The following is a 23,389-nucleotide window of genomic DNA, read 5'->3' on the forward strand; positions in this document are numbered from 1 at the left end:
TGCATGATAATACAGGTGAAGTATCTGAGGAGATCTGTTGGAGACAGCGAGACACCCACCCTCTCCAACACAGCACGTCATGTCTCCATCACTGTCTTCCTGGTCTCTACTCTCTTCTTCCTCTGCAATGTTACCTTCTTCTTCTTCATGACGGCCTGGTACATCTCCAACAGGCACATTGATTATGAAGAACATACGGATAGCTATTTCGTAGATTTGGGCATTCAGGTAGGGTGCTAATTGTTAAACTAATCGTACATTTATTTTTACCCAAATGATACCTAAAAGATCATTATCTAACTTTTATAACATATAATTTGTTCATTATTGATTATAGAGCTATTCCAACTAAGTCATCTACTTAGGACGTCCGGCAAATAGGGATGGGGTGGTTTTGGAAATGGAATTTCGAACAAATCTGGACAGGGGGAGGGAGGTGGTTTCTGAAAATCCGGACGTCCGGAAATTTGGGCAGAAGTAACAAAAAAGTCCCATTAATTTCAACTCTTTGACACTAATTACTCGATGGATTTGAGTTGGTTTTATTTGTATTCTTAAAAGTAGCTGGAAATCCGGACGTCCGGGGAGGGGGTGGTTTTGAAAATTCGGACACACCCGGACAGGGTGAGGGGGTGGTCTGAAAATATGCGATTTTGGCGCACGTCGTAAGTAGATGGCCCCTAACAAATATACCACTGCTCAGGTAGGATTTGCTGAGTTCACCCTGCCCCTGATTTACGCAGCTGTGTATCCTGTTATAATCATATCCCGGAAGGAAGAACTGAGGAAGAGGTACTTGGGGTACTTGAGACGAGCTAGGTGTTGTGGGTCCTCTCTTAACCAGCAACAAGCTGGTGCTGCCGAGGAGTGAACAATCATTGTGGTGAATATTGTATTGTTCTTATTTTGTAAGCACCTATAATACATTGAGCGAACTTTTAAAATTTCTTATTACGGCCTTCACTACAACCACCTAATCAGTACCTAAATGCCTCAGGTTGGTATCAATTGTAATCTATCGTGCTTTTATTATTTAATTTCGTGTTTTTGCAATACAATTTTGCGACGGTTTCAGATTATTGGATTAGATTATCATGTTCATGTTTTGCTAATATTGGCCAATTGATCGACTTTTAAGCTTACAAAATTAGATCGTCAACCATATCCGTTACTTATTATGGTTGGGATTAGCATGTTTTTATGAAAGTTCTTGTTCTGATGTCCGCGGTTTTGTATCGATGATTTGATAGTTGTTTAACAAAGATCATTACTTTCCATTATCCTAAAACTTAAATCCTTGGCCAACAAAATGAAATACAATCTTTCAATAAAAGTGTTAAGTAATTCTTAATTCATGAAATTTAATCACGAATAGTATAAAAATATTAATTAATTTCTGTTCACGAAAACTTCTGATAACTGATTAAACTTAATAACTCCTAAAAAGATGTATAATTTAAAGTAGCTAAAATACAGTAGAATACCTATTACTAGGACGTTATTATATGAAGTTAAAGGGCATTGATTATTTTGCAATGCTTTAAAAACGTACTTCTAATTAAAGATTAGTATAACATATAAACTGTACAGAAATCATCAGCTATCATCAGAGGATAACTGAGAGGCATCAAGCACTGAGGAATTAATTACTGGATTATAAGTTGGCTAAATGATAATGAAGTAATGATAATGTCCATGCAGTGGTTTATAAGAAAAGTAAGTTAAATGATTGTTTATTTACACCGGAAATCGTTTATATAAACAAATCTGTCAGCGATAATGCGACTAAGTTATCAATATCAGTAAAAACGTAATCCTATTATATAACGTAGTAAACTTGGATTACCGAAATTTATCCTGGTATAAGTGTCAAAACCTAACGAATAAACCCACTTAAAGATAAATGTTTCTGTTCATCATTGCCATTCCTAGGTAATTTAATTAAAAAACTATACATAACAGTATACATACATTTTAAAATAATGTCTTCAAAACTTAGAAGTCCTTCAAACATACTCATTACTCAATCATCAACTCTATCTTCATTTTCAGCTTTAACTACCTGAAATTTTAAAAGTTTTAACTTTTAGTTCCAACTTATTTTATTCAAATAGGTTATCTAATTCTCTTGAAGTTGTTCATCATTATCAGTGATAATCTGGAAATGGATGAGGAATTTGGTGATATTGTTCAGCGAAAAAGCAGCCAGTATCGTAAAAGATAGAGCTTATGTAATATATAGAAGAAGGGGGGTCCATGAAACTTATTATATAAATAATATTTTGTAGTAAAAGAAGCTTTAAAAAACATGTGTTAATCGACTTGAGCTTATATAAACTTGCAGAATGCAGAGCAGTATTTATTGAGCTGAGTAAAGTTTTTATTGTTTATAGCTGAAACTAATCATAGATTTCGTAATGCCGAGCGTTTTTAACATTTTAGTTTTTAGTACGGAATATCACGGCCTTTTAATGAGTAATCTTTATTAAAAGGTCAATAAGTGCCGAAATGGAAACGTCGATTATTTTCAGTTAGTTTTCACCAGACACCAGTCATTTGCCTTGTTTTATTGTCGAGAGCCGTGATTCTCCCTGCTAAACAATACATTAAAATTAATCAGAGAAAAAATGACCAAGGGAGTGGGCTACAATCACTTATGATATCTTGATATGTAAAATAAAATGACTAAATATCAATTTTGATTGAAACTGAAACTGTGGATTATTTCGATTTTGTGGAAGCTGAATGAAAAACGGTTGCAGCGAATACAGCTAATAATTTATGCGAATCCGATCTTGGATTTTAAAAATCATCATGATGCAGTGCTTCTCACAGTCACAGGAATTAAAATCTCTTTATTTCAGATGGGTCATCATATACTTCAGAGTGCATATCACATTCCAAGTCGGCCATGAGCACTCTATCCAAACTACTACTCAATGCTGAGTCCACATTTTCATCTGTTGCAAGTATTTTTTGTAAAAAAGAAGGGAGTAAAGAATTAAATTCAAGCGTTCAAACGAATTTAGAAATACAAATTAGAATGCAACTTAAATTGCCATTTTATGCAATATCGTCATACTCATACGCAGTTGCAGGATTAACATACAAATATGAGAAATGCCAATTATGCACAAAAGTGATAAGTGGAAATTCCGACTCGTGACTACAGTAACTCGTGACCATAGTAACGCGTGACCATAGTAACGCGTGACCACTGACCAACTCCTTGATTGGTGGGTTGGCTTCATCTCGGAACTGAAAGAGTAAACACCCTCCTGTAATCGTCTCGCCTCACTTCCGGACAGTCCACTCTCATCACTATACTTCACTTATGGTCGCGTGTTCCACAGATCACATGACAATTGAGAAGATAAGAAGATCCTGGAAGCCTGCAGATCTCTACTCCTCTAGTCTAGGTATTTTGTAAAACACGTGACTAAACACGTGACTAAACACGTGACTAAACACATGGCTAAACACGTGACTAAACACGTGGGAGTACTCACCAGATCTATACTTCTGTAGTTCCGAGAGGGCGCTGTCCAGCTGGGTCTGCATCTCATCAACTTTTGCGTTCTTCTTTGTAATCTGCTCAGCGGCGATCTCCTCAGCTTGTTTTAGGAACTCCTAAAACAAGTAAACTATAGTTGCGCATCATAAATTTACATTTTAAACCGAAGACGTCATAATCTAATACACCGTGTAGAAAATCGAATGAATTATAAAATATCTGCGGTCGTATTGAACACTTTTTCCACCTACCTCCTGTTCAACCCTGAATTCTCCCTTTTCCGTCTCAAACTGAGCTTTCTCTGTCTCATATTGTTCCCTTTCTTGTAGCAGCAGATCAGCTATCTCATCCTCGAACGCTTCCTTGATGTCCTGGAAAACAGATTATAAATCATCTTTCAACATAACTACATAAGGTTGACTGCTTCATGGCGCAGAAAAATAACCAATTCAGCAATCATTTTGTTACTCATGCTAATTCATTAGGTTGAACATTTAACTAGTATGTATAATCCGAAGCTACCATAGATTTCAGCACCTCAATTATTTTAGCAACTTCTTCCGGAGTCTTCAGATCTTTATTTCCGTATTGTTGCTTCTTATCATCTTCCGACATTTGCAGCCTCTGCTTTGTCTGCAATGAAGATGGTTAATAATCTCAAAAGAAGATTAAGATACTGCAAGCGATTACATTTTTTGAAAGCACCACGCCAATAGTTATTAAAAGCAAATTAATCGGGCCCAGCACTATCTAGATAGATATCTGTATAAAAGATACGATATTATCTCACATACCGCTTTTAACTCATCTTCTACCATGTGCAGTCGTCTCACAACATCATCTTTAGCCTGAACCAGCGTAAAGTCAACTATTAAAGTGATCAAGATAATATAGTGATAATACTAATAGATATTGTTCAAGCTTTTGCTGTTCAATGGATAGCCTTTAAGCCAACATGACATATTTCTATGTCGATGACCCATAAGTGACTACCCACACGCAACCTCTTAATAACTCACGTAATTCGTCTCCAAATTGCACCAAAATTTCAGAGATTATAGATATGGGTCAAACTTAGATTTCCTGAAAGTTTCGTAAGCCACGCCCAATTACAGTGGGCGTGGCGTGACACTCCCTCTTTTTCACTATTGTCTTCATGAAATGAGAACGGCTTTTCCTGAAAAGGTCACGATCTGGTGCGCCATCAGTTCTCGTGGAATCCTAGGACCTTACTTTTACGAAGAAAACGGAAGTAGAGTGACAGTCAACGGAGTTCGCTATATGGATCTGCTGGAGAACAAGTTTTATCCTGATCTGTCGCAGTTCTCCTTCAACAACCCCTACCTCACCACGGACTGGTGGTTCATGCAGGATGGAGCTCGACCTCACATCGTTCGACCAGTTCAGAATTTCCTCGCTAACAAGTTCGCCCACAGAACCATCGGACAACATCTTGGAACACACATCCATAATATGGACCCAGCGTTTGCTACGAACGCTTGTCGGAGTGTGAAGAAGCGGTGCCTCAAGGTGATTGCAGCTGGGGGACGACCATTTGAACATCTTAATTGAAATTATTGAATTGTTTTTGTGTGGGAATTTTTATTAGTTGATTTCATTTATTGATTTATCCTAAAAATTTGTGTTTTCCTTTCTATCAAAGTCATCATCGGTATCCAATCAAAGCCTAATGAACCTCATTAATACACGCTAACGCCTTACTCTTGATCAGATTGGGTGACGAGATCACTAACTGATTGCAAATATCACTGACTGAGTGCTCGGATCACATATCCGATGGATTTTAAAATGGTCATAACTCAGCCATATTTTAACCAATGAACTTGAAACTTTTGGAAAAGTTTTCAATTATCAAGCCAAATGTGTGCAAAAAAATTTTGAGTTCTTAGCTTAAAGCGTTCTCATTTTATGAAGACAATAGTGAAAACGAGGGAGTGTCACGCACTTGGGCGTGGCTTACGAAACTTTCAGGAAATCTAAGTTTGACCCATATCTATAATCTCTGAAATTTTGGTGCAATTTGGAGACGAATTACGTGAGTTATTAAGAGGTTGCGTGTGGGTAGTCACTTATGGGCCACCCTGTATATTATAAATAAAATCAGTCGAACATTCCAATAAATATGTACCATTGATAAAATTGAAAGAATATGAGCAAGATTTAAATAAAAGATAACATAAACGATGAAATAACATGAAACATAAACACATATAAACATAAAAATCAAACACGTATAATAATAATAACCCTGGTAATTAAACCTGATCCTCCACCAGAAGGTCGAGCTGCGACATCAAGTCTTTATTTCGGACCTCTATCACCTCTCTCTCGGCCTCGGTTTCAACTAAAACTTCTTTCATGACATCCACCTCGGTCTCCATAGCATCAACCTTGAATCAAACGAGTACATTCCGACGAAAAAGAGACGGAAATCAAGGGTACAGAATAGAGATTACAGATAAGTTGAACACGGAAGGGGACGTCGACAATTGGAATAAAAGTCATATAATTTGGGTATCATGCTTGATGATTCTAGTTTTCTGTTCCGGTGTATGATTCGAACAAAAACATCTATAGTTATTAAACATGAAAACATGCATCGAACGAGAAACAGGAAAATACAGTAAGATCATGTGATCAGCCACGTGCTCCATCACATGATCAACCACGTGCTCCATCACATGATCAACCACGTGCTCCATCACATGATCAACCACGTGCTCCATCACATGATCAACCACGTGCTCCATCACATGATCAACCACGTGCTCCATCACATGATCAACCACGTGCTCCATCACATGATCAACCACGTGCTCCATCACATGATCAACCACGTGCTCCATCACATGATAAACCACGTGCTCCATCACATGATCAACCACGTGCTCCATCACATGATCAACCACGTGCTCCACCACATGACCACGTGCTCCATCACATGACCACGTGCTCCATCACATGATCGACAGATCCACAACTTACGGTGTCGTGCAGATCTCTCATCTGCCTTTCTAGACCCTTCTTTTCTTCTCTCAACCTTGCCTTTTCCTCCTCAGCTTCCAGCTTCTGTCTTTCCATAGCCTACATTGAAAACATCAATATTCAATAGTTATCCTGTTTTACAGATCACAGCAAGAAAATTACCGTAAAACCATTAATTTGCGCAGGGAATTTATTTTCGCGATTTCTGTGCCGTCATGTTATACCACTTGCTTGAATGCTTGATTAGAGCTGTAGTTAAAATACGAACTATAACACATATCATGACTCGTATTTTTCGTCTAAGTATAAGCTACTCAATCGAAATAATATGATGAATACCTCAATCTTAGCTTTGTAAATAATATGACGAATACCTCAATCTTTGCTTTGTAAATAATATGATGAATACCTCAATCTTAGCTTTGTAAATAATATGATGAATACCTCAATCTTAGCTTTGTAAGTAATATGATATAATATAATTAGCTTATGATTAATATTATATTTTTACCTATAGTTTACCTAGATTAAGTCCGTATCATGGTATCAAGTACTGGTGGTCGGTTCTTCCGCCCCGTTGGATACATAATTGATAGCTTTTCTTGATATTGCTCTATAATTAGCTTATGATTAATATTATATTTTTACCTATAGTTTACCTAGATTAAGTCCGTATCATGGTATCAAGTACTGGTGGTCGGCAGGGACAAAAGGATTTCGCGATTATTTTGGTCAAAAATCGCGGTACCGCGAAATTTAACAGGCTATACATTAAACTATACATAAAATTTGTCACGGAGAATGGGAAATTTCGCGATTTCGTACAAGCCGCGAAATCCTTTTGTCTCTGGTGGTCGGTTCTTCCGCCCCGTTGGATACATAATTGATAGCTTTTCTTGATATTGCTCTATAATTAGCTTATGATTAATATTATATTTTTACCTATAGTTTACCTAGATGACGAATACCTCTATCTTAGCTTTGTAAATAATATGATGAATACCTCAATCTTAGCTTTGTAAATAATATGATGAATACCTCAATCTTAGCTTTGTAAATAATATGATGAATACCTCAATCTTAGCTTTGTAAATAATATGATGAATACCTCAATCTTAGCTTTGTAAATAATATGATCAATACCTCAATCTTAGCTTTGTAAATAATATGATTAATACCTCAATCTTAGCTTTGTAAATAATATGATTAATACCTCAATCTTAGCTTTGTAAATAATATGATGAATACCTCAATCTTAGCTTTGTAAATAATATGATTAATACCTCAATCTTAGCTTTGTAAATAATATGATGAATACCTCAATCTTAGCTTTGTAAATAATATGATTAATACCTCAATCTTAGCTTTGTAAATAATATGATGAATACCTCAATCTTAGCTTTGTAAATAATATGATGAATACCTCAATCTTAGCTTTGTAAATAATATGATCAATACCTCAATCTTAGCTTTGTAAATAATATGATGAATACCTCAATCTTAGCTTTGTAAATAATATGATGAATACCTCAATCTTAGCTTTGTAAATAATATGATCAATACCTCAATCTTAGCTTTGTAAATAATATGATTAATACCTCAATCTTAGCTTTGTAAATAATATGATTAATACCTCAATCTTAGCTTTGTAAATAATATGATGAATACCTCAATCTTAGCTTTGTAAATAATATGATTAATACCTCAATCTTAGCTTTGTAAATAATATGATGAATACCTCAATCTTAGCTTTGTAAATAATATGATTAATACCTCAATCTTAGCTTTGTAAATAATATGATGAATACCTCAATCTTAGCTTTGTAAATAATATGATGAATACCTCAATCTTAGCTTTGTACGTTTCCAGCCACTTCTCCTGTCTCTTCAGCTGCTCCTCCTTTTCTCTCATAACTTCTGAGGAGTCCACATCAAGGTCTCCAACTCTCTCCTTCTGTCTATCTCCCTCTCGAACCTGCAAATACAAATTATTTGAAGTTTGAAATAAAAAGTAGAGATTTTCATTAGAGCACTATAATATTCCCAATATGATCTAGAAATAAAAGAGAGAAAAGCACATATTTTGACGATACATGAACGATTAATCGAATTATGATATGTTGAAGATGTAGGGATTTATATTGAGTACAAACCTGAGATCTGAGAGTCCTGATATCCTCAGATTTAGCCTCACTCTCCTCGTTCAGTTGGGACACATTCTCGGTTAACGTGTCTATTTCTGCGATCAGACCCTCTATCTTACTGTCCTGGGAAGAGAATATCTTGTTTTTCTTGTTAAGAAAAGATGTGATAATCTGGCAAACTGAAATAACTAACAGGTTAACCATAAGAAGACTCATACTCCTCCAAAATAATCACTCTGTTGGGAGGGGGATACCTTGGTGGAGATGATGTCCATCAGGTTCTCCAGCTCGTCTCGTACTACTCTCAGCTCGTTGCTTGCTTCCAGCATGGCCCGCTCTCCGTCTCCCTTACTGAAACAGGACAACTTGTTAGGCTCACATTTGAGTAGATTTATAATGTTTGGATTGTAAGTTGTAACCTTATCGTGGAACGTGGATTGTTTAAAAAAGAGTAAACTGCCATCGATTTAAGGTGAATACTGAAATTGTGATGACTAAACTATTTAAAGTTTAACCCTCTTTAAAGTTTCACCCTCTTTAGAGTTTCACCACCTTTAGAGTTTCACCCTCCCTTCAGAACAATTGCTGCATTATCCTACAGGTCTTTTGTTTAATTCTTTAGTGTTCTGCTATTGTTGTGCTTTATGAGTTGGGATGTCACTTATTAATATTATTACATATTATAACGCTCAAGCCTTAGATATTATTCCCCGTTTAAAAACTTAGCAAGCCGAGTTTTTTGTTTTTCACAATAAACTTTTCAAGATAACTTAGATTTATTTCGTTCCGTACTCCGTGGTGCGTTCAATGGCTTATTAAAATCAAGCAATATAATAGGCCTCTGAAGACATTACATAGTAAAAGTAAAACTTTTACTATGTAATGTCCTCTGGATGTTAGTGAGTTAGTGAGTTAGTGAGTTAGTGAGTTAGTGAGTTAGTGAGTTAGTGAGTTAGTGAGTTAGTGAGTTAGCGAGTTAGTGAGTAAGTGAGTTAGTGAGTTAGTAAGTTAGTGAGTTAGTGAGTTAGTGAGTTAGTGAGTTAGTGAGTTAGTGAGTTAGCGAGTTAGTGAGTTAGCGAGTTAGTGAGTTAGCGAGTTAGTGAGTTAGCGAGTTAGTGAGTTAGTGAGTTAGTGAGTGAGTGAGTTAGTGAGTTAGTGAGTTAGTGAGTTAGTGAGTTAGTGAGTTAGTGAGTTAGTGAGTTAGTGAGTTAGCGCGTTAGTGAGTTAGTGAGTTAGTGAGTTAGTGAGTTAGTGAGTTAGTGAGTTAGCGAGTTAGTGAGTTAGTGAGTTAGTGAGTTAGTGAGTTAGTGAGTTAGTGAGTTAGTGAGTTAGTGAGTTAGTGAGTTAGTGAGTTAGCGCGTGAGTTAGTGAGTTAGTGAGTTAGTGAGTTAGTGACTTAGTGAGTAAGTGAGTTAGTGAGTTAGTGATTTAGTGAGTTAGTGAGTTAGTGAGTTAGTGAGCACGACCAATACCAACCCTTCTCATGTCACAAGTGTAAAAGTTCTGGCGGAACACAAAAATTTAAAAGGATATGTCAATATTTTACGTAGTTGATGTCAGTTAAATTTTACAAGGTTTCTGTACTGCCAACTTCTTAGATACATTTCACGTTTTATCCGGCTCACATTAGTCCTTAATTCAGTTAATTCAATATGATGATAGTTGAGTTGGTCTCTTGCAGTTCCCTCGAGCTGTCTGGTAGGAGCCACTTTCTAGACCAACTGTCAACTTTGTCTCGACATATTTTGGGAATGAAGCAGAACCCACGTGACACAACAGACAATAGTTTGGGGGTGTTTTCATTTTTAAATTATGATTTAACACGCATTTTCAGAAATTAGGAAATTTCTTGAGGCTTTTTATCAGGTAAGTCGTTTTTGAGGTTTCAAGCACACGGGTCATCAGTCAAAAGTGAAGATTTAAACACATGATTTTAACAGCAGGCCGGGCTGGCCGTGATATAACATGTAATTTTGTTGGAGTCGCCCACTCCCAAAAGTGACAGGGATGTTGCACTGTTGTAACTACTATTATTGATACAGAATCTCTGTAGTTATTATTGATACAGAATCTCTGTAGTTATTATTGATACAGAATCTCTGTAGTTATTATTGATACAGAATCTCTGTAGTTATTATTGATACAGAATCTCTGTAGTTATTATTGATACAGAATCTCTGTAGTTATTATTGATACAGAATCTCTGTAGTTATCATTGATACAGAAACTCTGTAGTTTTGTGGTTTGATTTTAGTTGTTTTGTGTACATTTGCAGATATAGTTCTACGTATTTACAAAACCCCACCCTGCTAAACTAGGTACACTGATTAGTTAAACACCGTCATGGGTTATATTGTGATAATTTATCTGGATTCTAGTAGGAATTGTTTTAAATCAAATCACAGGACACTCGGGATTAGAATAGAACAGAACCCTGTTGTCATAGCCAAACTGTCAAATATACAGTTGCCAACTTTAAACTTGCTACGGATATGAGTTAGCGAGATCATTGTCAAGTAATGGCAGTGTTTGATGACCTTGCAATGGATTATGTCTTCGTCGTATTGTGCTGTGTCCGGAAATTATCTGTAGCTTCTGATCTTTTGTTGATTATTTGATATGTTGGCAAATAATATATATTATCGTAGCATCAATAGTGCTTGTAAAACGTTTTCATGAGTGAAATTTTGTGATTTATTTGAATTTTCTCGAAACTTTTTGTCAATATTAAATATTAATTCATCTGCAGGTTAGGGAACATACGCTACTCATCGCAATTAAAGACCTCAAATCTCTGATAGAATTAGAATACCGACAATCAAAGTTATTCGTTTTACTTTTTGCCAACAAAGATCAATAATGACGAGCTCTCCTGCTCTCAAACTTCTTGTGACGTTGATGATGATCTTTCAGACGACCGCTATTGCTAAAAGTAGAAGTAGGGGTAGAAGTGATCGACAGTCTGACCATATCATGTCTTACAAAAGTAATATTGGAAGGTGCCCAACAAAGTGCATTTTAGATCAAATAACGGCGCGTCTCTGGAAACAAATTGACGGGATGCACGTTGAAGAGTCTTACCCAGAAAATTGTGAAACAAAATGCAACAAACTCTGTCTCCAGAGCCAAGACCCGAGTAATACCAAGCGGATCAACTTCCGGTGTGGGTCTGAGGAAGACATTTGCAACTACGAACAGAACAGCGACTGTAGCCGTCACACCCTTGAAATCAATTTGAACAAAGCATTACCCTGGCCTTACTACGACGGAGTGCTTGCTGGTAAAATGTTTTTACCGACAATCCCAGCTGCGACTAAATTCAGTGACGCCAAGTGTCCGGTGTGCATGAAACCTGATCTCTCCAGACTGGACTGTATGGAGGATGTTGGGAGGACGGAGAAATGTGTTGATGAGGACTCTTGCTGGACATTTCCTCTGAGTGAAACGGTAATAGTTCCAATTAGAGAAGGTGTGCAGGTGGAGATTAACAAGATTGTTAAATGTTACCAGGACGCTCTGTTGCAAACAGGAGGAGGCTGCAAGCATGAGAAGTGTACGGGGGACGTGTACCGGGCAGACGAGGAGTCCGGTACAATGTTCTCGAGCAAGGTGCTGTTAACCAAGGTACAAGAAACTGGGACTACCAGCCGGAGAGGAGTGGTGACGGAATTATACACCACAAGCCAAAGAGGGGGAGAACCCCGCATTTCTACTGATAGTACAGCCACAAGACAAAGAGAAGGAGAAACCCTCATGTCTACTGATAGCACAGCCACAAAACAAATAGAGGGAGAAACCCTCATCTCTACTGATAGCACAGCCACAAAACAAATAGATGGAGAAACCCTCATCTCTACCGATTTTCCTACTGGGCCCACCACGGAAACCTGGGAAACTAGTAGAGTAATAATGACAACTAAGCAGCCGACCCTTAAAAATGAAGTAGACGACACCGAGCGGAAGGTAACGAACCATGCTGACTTTGAAGGGATGTGCACTGAGCTGGTGCAGAATTGTCCAGCTCAGGAGAAATGTTTTGGTAGAAAGATGCAGGACGGTAGTGTTGAATACATATGCAGTGCTCTGCAGAATCTAGGTTGCACGAGGGACGAGGGGTGCACTAGCACCTGCATGCCTCCTTACATTCCATGCATTGTACCAAATACTGTTTCTCCCACCAACAAGCCCACAGTTACTGAGGATGATACATCCATCAATGAGAGTGAGGAGGACCTGGACTATTCGAACGAGGTTGCGAGGGAGGAAGCTGTTTATGTGGTGAATCCTGATGAAAATAGCGATGAATCAGCAGCGACTAGCACTGTTCTGACAGCCTCTTTGCTGATGCTTCTCGCCTGTTCAGTCATCATCGGATTACTTCACTAGAATATTGATGGCTTGTAATTCTCCGTATATAAGGCTCTCTTGAAACTTATTAGACTGAATAGTGAAAGTTGCGGCTGAAGTTTTTAAATATAGCGAAAATTTGTTTCATTCAATAAAAAGCAGACAGTGTCAAACGGAATTGAATCAAGGGTGAGAACGTTTTTTAAATTCAAGTTGGAGAATTCCGAAAGAAGCCTGAAAAACCTTCATGAGAAGAATTTTAAAGCAAAAGAAACCAGCCTACCTTCTGGCAGGTCCAGAGCGATGTAGATACTGTCGGTATAACGCAATGGTACCTCACAGTATAACGCAATGGTACCTCACGGCTCACTCCAATCATATTTTGTATCTTGAAGAGCATATTCTGTAGCTTCAAATAGAACAAGCTATTTATAATTCGGCGAGACATATTGGCATAATAACAATGTGACGTTAGATTCATCACTTGTCTGTCAGAATGTTCAGATTGCAATCTATAGCAACATTTGACAGTTATTATCTGATTTAAGTTCTGTCAACTGATACACACGAAAACATTTTAACTAAAGATGTGCCAAAAGATGTGACTTGATGCACGTTTTTTACAGATGTTTACTTCCCTGAATTTCATTTTGAATACAAGATAAAAAGATTGCACTACTGTTAAGTTTACATCATTTGAAATTGAACGCTTGAAAGTATGTTAACTTATTTTGATATGTATGATCTGTGTTTTCGTTCTCCTGTGAATTTTGAACTTGAAGGGATGCAAAATTGTAAGTTTAGCCATGAACGTGCAAACAACCTGGTCTGTTCTAGGAACTTCCCATATATAGAATCCGTAGGCCGATACATATTATTACATATTATTACATACTGTATACAATATACATTGCCGATAAAAGGAGCAATGTGAGCTATGGTGCCAGATAGTAAACAGGTCGGGGCATTGTAAGGTTTGGGGAAAGTTGCTGACGAACTGTCCGGCCTTTTATACTTCGTCTAATTTGATAACATCCGTCTTGATGTATTAGTAACTTAGTTCGCTATTTGACGTTTTCGTTATCGTTCCTTTTTCTATAAGTTGAGAATAGTTGAAAAACCAGCCATGCCTGTTACTTCAAATTTAGTGATCAAGATGATTCTCGTTTTAACGACGGTAAACATTTCTCGAACAGCAGCACCTGAGTGGACTTGCAACGAGGATGTACAAAACTGTCCTGACGACGAAAACTGTTTTGGCAGAAAAATGTTTGATGGTAGTTTGGAGTACGCATGTGCTGAGGAGACGTTAGAATGCACGGATTATGACGGGTGCTTGGGAACATGCGTACCTCCGTACGTGCCGTGTGTTATGCCTACCACTACCAGTAGCACTGCTCCGTATTTAGATGTTACAACTACTGAAATCAGATCACGTAATGGTGAGACAGGGACTCTAGAGTCTGGAGAGGTTGATATTGAGGAGGATCAGGATGCGGGGGATGGTAATGATACTGAACCTGTTGAACCATCCTCCTCTAGCACTCCCCTGATAGCATGTGTGGTGCTGTTTGTAGCTCTCTTTGTCAAGACTTTGTAGAATACTTAAATCCGGCTTTTAGTTGGCAAGGAAAAACCGTTTACCCCGGAGTGCCTTAGAGTGGGAGTAAAAAGTACGAACTACGAACTACGAACTAAAGTGAGATTTAAAACTATTCGTTGATGTCCCGAAAAAACTGAGAAAAAAGCTTATCAAACGTTAATATAGAAACGGAAAACAGTACCTGATAAATTTTACTTTCTTCAGGGCAAAATGTTATGATAGAGTCCTGAGTCAGTGCGTGACGGAAATAGCATCGGAATCATATTTTTATTTTATTTTATGATCGTTTAATTAATTCTGTATTTTATAACCGAAACATATTTGGGTTTGATTTTGTTTTCCAACAAAATATGTCTGATAACTATTATCATGAAGTACCTTTAAAAATTATTCGTTTTTATTATCGTTTATCCCATTCCCATGACTTTGACCAACCTGGCTAGTGCCTTCTTAAAGTCAGTTAACTCAATAGATAACTTTGTGTTCTCAGCCCTCAACTTCTTGTTCTCCACGTCCATAGAGTCACGTTTCTCCCCGATAGCAGCTCCCAGCTTCTGTGACTCAGTCAGATCACCCACTGTCTTGTTGTGGTCACCGACTAGCTTATCGTGCTCTACCACTAGACTGAGGGTATGTTTATATTAGTCATTTCATTTAAAGTAATGTTATCATGGCGAGACAATTTTGAAAATTTATCATTTGATTAATAGTCGTGATGAAATAATATTCGTTAAAAATATAGAGTATTTTCTTACTGATCAAGCTTTTCTTTCTCCCCCTTGAGATGCTGTATAATCCTCTCCATCTCCGCTTTCTTGGTTTCCAGTTCAGCTAGGTTGGTTTCCAGGTCGGTGCGTGTTGTCTCTAGCTCCTCGATACTGGCACTCTTCAGCTCCAGGTCTGCTCCCCGACTACTGGCACACTTCTCCGATCGATCTGATGGGTGGTTGATAAGAGTTTAGCTCAGACAAGTGCTGTAAATTTGTGTTTCCGCTAGGGGTACGCCAAATATTATGGTTATTTTCACCAACATTCTGAATTTTGGGGATTCATCTTCATATTTAAAAAAAAGCATGGGTGGATTCGTACCCAAATTTTCCTCAAGCTCCTGAATTCGAGATTCAAGTCCAGGAATCGTCTTTGCTTCCTTTTCGAATGTCTCTTTTGCACCTTTAACTGTTCTCATGTAGGTTGCTGCCTCAACAAATGCATCTTCCACATCAGGATTACCAGTAATCGCCTTTAGGGCGTCAGCTAATTTTGCTTCCTTCATTTCCTTCCTGAAAATGAACAGATTATCAAGTGAACCAAGCATATCTTATCGAGATATATTATCTCATCGCGCCAAATATTTTCAGAGCTGACAAATGAAATCATTCTTTAAACTTACGCTTTCTTAGCAGCTTCAAGTTCTGCAATCATGTCGTTCTTTTTCGCCAAATCATCATCAATACTATTTTTGAGTCTCTCCATGGCACAAAGTCTATCCTCCAAACTGTTTCTCTCCTTTATAAGATCTGATTTCTCAGATCCGTGAATGTTCAGAGCTTCGTCAAGTCTCTTCTTTAGGTTTGTGTTTTCCTCCCTCTTGCACAGAACCTTATAACAAGCTAGAGTTAAACTTAAATCACACTATATTCATTAAACCAGCAGATTATCTCAACATCTACACTTTAATCAAAATTAAGAAACGAATATAAATCTCCGACTTGTCCTTGATAACATCCCACATCATTACCACCATCCTACTAGTACCATCTTCCTTATTTTTATCTCAAAAAAACCGTGTCTACCTTGTTTTGCTCGGACTCGAGCTCATCCTCTAGAGCAGCGACACGTTTCTCAAACTCTCTAGAGACAGCCGACACTTGTTTCTGGAGCCGGTCTTTGTCGTTGTTCAGAAGGTCGATTGTCTTGTCGGCCCGGCCAAGGTTCTCTTGACTCACCTAGCATGATTGGCCGATAGCAACAACAAGAATCAAATATATTTATTTTTAAAACAGACAATAATCAAGCTTTTTATTCACTCTTTGAAGAGAAAGCAGTGTATAAATTATCTAATTTTTTGAACAGACACATAAAGTAGAATAGTAATTATAATACACAGCCTGTTACCTCACTAATATTCTTGATAGACCGTTCATAATTTCTATTCGCAAATTTTACAAGACTTCCAAACAAAGACATCTCTTACTATACCTTCTTTTCCCCGAGCAGGTGAGAAACTTTGTCCGTAGAGATGGTCAGCTCATTTCTCATATCATCGCAAGATTGTTCTAGAGCTTTGACTCTGTCCCTGAAACATATAAAACAATAAGAAATCTTGGAACATCTTTGTTGAGATAAACAGGGTCTTTGAGTCACTCTGCCAACAGCAAAACGATCTATATGTTACATTTGTACGAGAGAAACTTGAGCGCTAATTTTTGATCATGAAATTTGGACTTGAAGAGTTGTTTTTCTCGTGATACAATATATATTTCCTCCTCAGACCACATTTAGACAAGTCTAGTGCCTACGATGAAGTTGCCCAATCACTGAAGATAATCACAAAAACTTTCGAATAACAAGTTTCCACTTAAAATACCTCGTGTAGGCATCAAACGCACGGACGTACCAATCCTTACTTTTTTTTATATCTTTTAACTCATTTGGTGCTACTAAAACCATAATTACAAAAATCGAAAGTCAAACAAAAACTTAATCGCCTGCTCCGATGGAAGTATACAACATTGCGACTTCTCTGGCAAGCAAAATGCTTCGTTCGAGATACTATTGCACGTGAGTACAAGTATGTAGGATGTAGGATGTAGGATGTAGGATGATTAATTAACGATTGCAGAGCTCTTGGTGTGATGAATTTGTACTTGAGGAATAAACATTACGACTCATTAGATGAACACACACAAGACAAGCATTTCTGTAGCTCGTAGCTACACTTTGGAACGACCATAATTCGTGGGCTTGGTTATGATGACGCATTGCTCAATTTCAACCATTTAACAAACATTGAAAATCCCAAAAATCTGAAACATGATCTAAAACTGGGAAAACTCTCCAACACAACCTATTTTCAACATACTATAACATTATTCACGAATACCACCATCTTTATTTATTTAAGTAATTTGCACTTAAAGTTTATCTACTTGTTGTCCAATAGTTTATACGGTAATTATTGGCACGGAAGAGTGGGTAGATATAAGCCAGTCACTCACCTGCATGCTTTCACATCTGCCCTCAATTCAAGACACTCAGCTTGAGCTGCTTCAAGGTCTCTCCCTCCGTTCCACTGAAAATGGTAACATTAGATAAAACTGCGTTCTGAAATCATGATTAACAGGATCAAAATAGTTTTTTAAAAATCCATCATACGAAACTTGACAACAAAATGAAATAAGATCTCATCAAAAAAGTTACTTTTTCTTCCAGGATGGATTTCTGTGTTTCCAGTAGTCTGATCACGTGGAGGTTCTCGTCCTTCTCCAGCAGCAGCTCCCTCACCTCTTCTTGGAGATTTTCACAATCACTGCCAGAAAACGATATAAGTTGCGTGATTACATGGCAAAATCTAAAAATAACAAAAACAACATCAAAAAAGGGTGATAAAATTATGCGAAAAATCTCACCACAAAAATCAGAGACGAGAGTCTAATTACAACAAATAATATAAGACAGATGCCTTAAAAGAACAAATGAAACTTACGCTCGGAGTTCGTTGTACTTGTCGAGGAATCTGTTTCTCTCATCGGCCACAACTCCATATTCATCCTTCAGGTCTGTGAGCTCATTCTGGATACGTAGTAGGTCCTCCACAACGCCTAAAAGTAGTTTAATTAATTAGTAACGATGGGAATATCAATTATGTTCATTTTCGGCCCTAGGTTTGAGGTAATGTCGTATAACCAGCTACTTTAAAATTACTGACCTTGACGTTCTTGTTCGCTCAAGTTGAGAGAGTCCTCCAGACTTTGAGCTGTGTTCTTCCAATCATCTGCCTTATTCTTGTTGTAGTTCGCCTCCTCTTTCAACGCGGCTATGTCCTTATTAAAATTATTTGTATGGTGAAAAAGCATTACTGGAAATATATTTATATTCTAAAATCGTACGAAATTGCAGATTTTTTACTAAAGTCGTACCAAACAAACCTTCCTTAAGCCTGTATTTTCTTCAGAGACATTTTCCCTCTCCTTCTCTAGCCTTTGAATGTCTTTCTGGAGTATTATAAGATATTGTTAACAATAAATTCGAAGCACATGTTCGTCGATTGGATCAATCATCTAGGAGTGCGCGGCGCGCCGGCCATAATTTGACTGCACTGAATGATTTTGAAGAGTGTTTGATCAATAAAATATGTCTGCGCGTGACATGAACTTATACTTCAATACGTGACCGGCATAAATTCTGTAAATCTTTAAGGTTAATCTCTTGCATGTCATCCAATTTGCGTCCACTAAGTTATAACAGATTTTGTTTCGTTAGGATGCTAACATACACTGCAAGATATGGGCATTCAAATATCAAAAGGTTGTTCAAGAGGGGACATTATCTATGGGTCACCCTAATTGCATTCAAAATTCAACTTGGCTTAAAGGAAATCTCTTTCATTGAATAGAAACATGCGTGAACTGATGCCTAGACTGCTCATTGATCATGGCCTGATGGTCCGGTGTAATTTTGATCAGATTAAAATTGCAAAAATGTGCAGATGCTTTCTGCTAGCATGATTAAATGGCACAGGGTGACCAATTTTCTATCCGACAAAAAATGCCGAATTGGTGAAAACATGTTTGGCAACAATTAACGATTGGTCACCCTGTGCTACTTCTATACACAGGATACTGCACAGCGCATACCAACACAGTTGCGCAGCACGTGCGCCACGGTGCTGGCATGCGCTGTGCAGGACCCCTATGCCTGGGATAGAAGTATGAGAATTACCAGCTTGTGCTCGATAATATCTAGAAATTTGTCAAGTCCCACCTCCAGTTCCTCACACTGTGTCTCCATGTAGTTCTTCTGGGTGTCACTGTCGTGTTGCAGCGTGTCCAGCAGCTGGAGAGTAGTACGTATTTACGTATTTATCAAAATGAACGTATTTATCAAAATGAACGTATTTATCAAAATGGACGTATTTATCAAAATGAACGTATCTATCAAAATAAACGTATTTAGAGTGTATCGATAAACACACGACATCAAAGGTATGATGACTTTAAAATTATGAAGGTAAAACTTAAAAAGGCAAACAATTTATGAAAATGTTTACTTGTCGTGTAACACACTATACTCCCCAATCCCCAACTAATTGCCAACAAAGACACTATAATTAAATATAAATAATCACCTGCTGAAGCTGCTGTTTTTCCTTCCTGTTATCTTCCTTTTCCTCGTACATCATCTCGTACTCCTGCTTCCTGTCCCCTAAATCTATCTTTGTTATCTTTATCTCCTCGTTCAGTTCCTCGTTAAACTGGAAACATTAAGATTATATTTGCTGTGATTTAGCAAAAACAGCTACTTGTTGTTGCTTTGATTTGCTGTTGCCTAATATCTGTCAGTGTGCCTCTAAATTTAGATCTCTCTTTCAGTGAGCGAGCTACTTATTCTTACTTATATGAGACATGATCATCCAATATCGGATAAGAGAATGGCAATTAAGATGGTTTGTAATCTAACCTTATAGGGCCATTTGTAATCTCCAGTTCAATACACAGACAATAACGACACTATATTTTCAAGAGTACAATTCAACTCTAAACTAAATATCGGCTGATAATTACTAAATTTGGTATAATCAAGCACTCTGATTCTCACAAAACCTGGTATAAATATAAGTGAATATCAGAGCTGCTTTCACAAAACTTTTGTTGTGAAATGCAAAATCCTTTCGATCGACTATGTTCATGATATGATGGATCACCTTCTCGACACATAATAACCAGAACGGATGACTGGAGGTCATACGCTCAACTCTGCAACGAAGCTTGCAAACATTGGGTGGGCGCCCTGTTATCAAGTGGTGCTGATCAGGCTAATGACCGATCTAACACCCCAAATGAGCCCACTTACACGCGTCACATACTTGAAGTGTGTATAATTGCAGCTTCATAATCGGTAGGTAAAGTACATGTACAATACGGATTAGAACTGTACCAGGGCTGTATCCTAACATACCTAGTCAAGTATCTTGCAACTAAACCTCACGGGGGGTTCAATAGTGGGCTCAATGGGGTTCAATAGTGGGTTCAATAGTGGGGTTCAATAGCTCCCTATTATAAATACTCCAAATCAGAGCATAAACCTGACTACTTGTTACGTAAAACCTGAGTCTAAAGACTCACATTGAAGAGATCAGTTTTCTGTGCGGACAGTTCTTGCTTTTCAGTTCTTAGCAGTTCGATAAGGTGCTCACTGTCCATTTTCCCACGCTCAGCGTCATCAACTCGGTCCTTCAGGCTGTCGTTTATCTGAAATAAATCCTCTGAATTCTGATGAAAAGTGTGTTGAAGTTACACGTTATTTGATTTAAATATTTTCAAGTAGATCTAGTTGTCAGTGGCCTGCCAGATCGGTTTAAAATTTGAGGGATAATAATAGCCACCAGTTTGCCTGAAACAGAAATGTGAGGGCTAATAATGGCCACCAGTTTGCCTGAAACAGAAATGTGAGGGCTAATAATGGTCACCAGTTTGCCGCCAAAATTCTGAAGGTGCTCTCTTATCAGCAAAGTAACGTAATGCCCACCATTAACAGAATAAGAAACAATTGTGGAGTGTGGTTTACCCAATAAGATGGGAGACTGTAACGGTTGCTCGAGGTAGTGTCATCTTGCAGACTAATTATCTAATTAAAGTTCGTGTTTAGATACCATACATCCTAATTGAGCACTTTATTAAAACAGGAGGAAAGTCTTTCTATTTTCCACCTCACCCAGACCAAAGTGCTAAATTATCAAGTTGTCTTTACTTGTAAAAAGATTGTAAGGCCTGCTTAAAAAGATATACATGAAGATTACATGAAGATTACATGAAGATCACGCAACCAATATGAAACTGAAGCTTTACTAGACATAAACAAAAAATAAACAACACTAACAAAAATTAAGATAAAGCCCACCTCTCTAAGGGTCTTGTTTTCTCTCTGGAGAGCCTCAATCTCCACCAGCCTACTACTCGTCTCCAGATCTTTATTAGATAGGGTCGCTTCTATTGCCTTCGCTTTGCTTCTCAGTTGCTGGTTCTCCTGAAAGTTATTAGGGTTTAAGATATAAGTTAGTTAAGATATCATTTATATATAAGTTATCACGGTTTAAGATATAATAAAGCAGATTTTCTACAGAATGACAATTATTATAACTCTCCAACAACTTTAAAACTTAATAGTAATAATATAATAACTGTGACATATGAAGCTAGGATTATAAAATAACATAAAACATTACCTTTTCAGAAAAGTCTCTGATCTCAATCAGTGAGTCTAGTTGTGCCTGCAATTCCATGTTGACTTGGTTTGACTTGGTTAGAGCTTCCTGTGTGTCTAATTTGTGTCCAATTACAACACGACGCTCCTGGTGGTAGTAGTGCAATTTAATAATATAACTTAACTAATAACTATAAAACTAATAGCTATAAATATAATTATATGACTTACTAATATAACTTAACTAATAACTATAAATATAATTATATGACTTAATAATATAACTCGTTAACACTAAGTAATCAGAGCGCACAACAATAAAAGGACAAAAGCAACAAACAGACTTACAGATAACTTAACCAAAAAAATGCTGAAGTAAAAATGACAAACTTACAAACATTAGAAACACACAAACATTACAAACACACAAACATTACAAACACACAAACATTACAAACACACAAACATTACAAACACACAAACATTACAAACACACAAACATTACAAACACACAAACATTACAAACACACAAACATTACAAACACACAAACATTACAAACACACAAACATTACAAACACACAAACATTACAAACACACAAACATTACAAACACACAAACATTACAAACACACAAACATTACAAACACACAAACATTACAAACACACAAACATTACAATCACACAAACATTACAAACACACAAACATTACAAACACACAAACTCTCACCTCTTCAAGTTCGCGACGTTCCCTCTCGCTAATAGCCAGATCACTCTTGAGTTGAGCCAGAGCCGTCTCAGCTTCCTCCAGCTGTACCTTTAAGTCTTTACCCTTGGAAGACAGAGAATCTCGCTCCTGGAGATAAGGGTTTTGTTTGGAAAATTTCGGTGGAAAAGTGATAATTGAAACTAAAATTTGTTTAGGGGGCAAGGAAATGATCCCTGTAAATCCGTTGCTGTTTTGTACTCATCAAATGAACAGGTAAATAATCGTATTAACTTGAACTTGATAGATGTTATGGTAGTAATAGAGGTTTTAATATTAATGAAGGTTTCAGGAAAAAATCAATTAATCAGCATTGGAAATAAGATCAGCGAAAGTGTTACAGATACAATATACAATGATAATTGATAGACAATAAAATATAAGCGAATTAAAAGAACACATCAATAGAGTGACCAGCACATATCCCCATTACACACAGACACGATCACGTGGTACAACAAGATCACGTGGTACAACAAGATCACGTGGTACAACAATATCACGTGGTACAACAAGATCACGTGGTACAACAATATCACGTGGTACAACAAGATCACGTGGTACAACAAGATCACGTGGTACAACAAGAT

General features: G+C 37.3%; 1 protein-coding gene across 11 annotated transcripts in view; it reads right to left on the minus strand.

Moving 5' to 3' along the window:
- Window positions 1-1,325: 1,325 nt before the first annotated feature.
- The window catches only part of LOC134814896 (myosin-9-like), a 30,642-nt gene continuing 8,578 nt past the window's right edge, over window positions 1,326-23,389 (minus strand). For 3 of the 11 annotated variants that reach the window (XM_063823227.1, XM_063823224.1, XM_063823221.1), the window contains 27 exons: window positions 22,764-22,889; window positions 22,059-22,184; window positions 21,734-21,859; window positions 20,959-21,084; window positions 19,962-20,087; window positions 19,598-19,669; window positions 18,763-18,828; window positions 18,543-18,657; window positions 18,321-18,435; window positions 18,035-18,143; window positions 17,833-17,906; window positions 16,814-16,910; window positions 16,408-16,560; window positions 16,005-16,213; window positions 15,704-15,894; window positions 15,370-15,550; window positions 15,050-15,238; window positions 8,919-9,015; window positions 8,674-8,787; window positions 8,364-8,495; window positions 6,521-6,619; window positions 5,797-5,925; window positions 4,309-4,362; window positions 4,052-4,147; window positions 3,766-3,885; window positions 3,510-3,630; window positions 1,326-2,062 (listed from right to left, as the gene is read on the minus strand). In XM_063823227.1, coding sequence (XP_063679297.1) covers window positions 2,055-2,062; window positions 3,510-3,630; window positions 3,766-3,885; window positions 4,052-4,147; window positions 4,309-4,362; window positions 5,797-5,925; window positions 6,521-6,619; window positions 8,364-8,495; window positions 8,674-8,787; window positions 8,919-9,015; window positions 15,050-15,238; window positions 15,370-15,550; window positions 15,704-15,894; window positions 16,005-16,213; window positions 16,408-16,560; window positions 16,814-16,910; window positions 17,833-17,906; window positions 18,035-18,143; window positions 18,321-18,435; window positions 18,543-18,657; window positions 18,763-18,828; window positions 19,598-19,669; window positions 19,962-20,087; window positions 20,959-21,084; window positions 21,734-21,859; window positions 22,059-22,184; window positions 22,764-22,889 — 3,171 coding nt within the window. In that variant the 3' untranslated portion in view covers window positions 1,326-2,054. Of the gene's footprint in view, window positions 2,063-3,495; window positions 3,631-3,765; window positions 3,886-4,051; window positions 4,148-4,308; window positions 4,363-5,796; window positions 5,926-6,520; window positions 6,620-8,363; window positions 8,496-8,673; window positions 8,788-8,918; window positions 9,016-15,049; window positions 15,239-15,369; window positions 15,551-15,703; window positions 15,895-16,004; window positions 16,214-16,407; window positions 16,561-16,813; window positions 16,911-17,832; window positions 17,907-18,034; window positions 18,144-18,320; window positions 18,436-18,542; window positions 18,658-18,762; window positions 18,829-19,555; window positions 19,670-19,961; window positions 20,088-20,958; window positions 21,085-21,733; window positions 21,860-22,058; window positions 22,185-22,763; window positions 22,890-23,389 lie in introns of all 11 variants that reach the window. The other 8 variants (XM_063823231.1, XM_063823228.1, XM_063823222.1 and 5 more) reach the window with 6 other exon arrangements.

The sequence above is a fragment of the Bolinopsis microptera genome, chromosome 5 (genome assembly GCF_026151205.1).
Source record: "Bolinopsis microptera isolate Bmic1 chromosome 5, MBARI_Bmic_1.0, whole genome shotgun sequence".
Taxonomy (NCBI): Eukaryota; Metazoa; Ctenophora; class Tentaculata; order Lobata; family Bolinopsidae; genus Bolinopsis; species Bolinopsis microptera.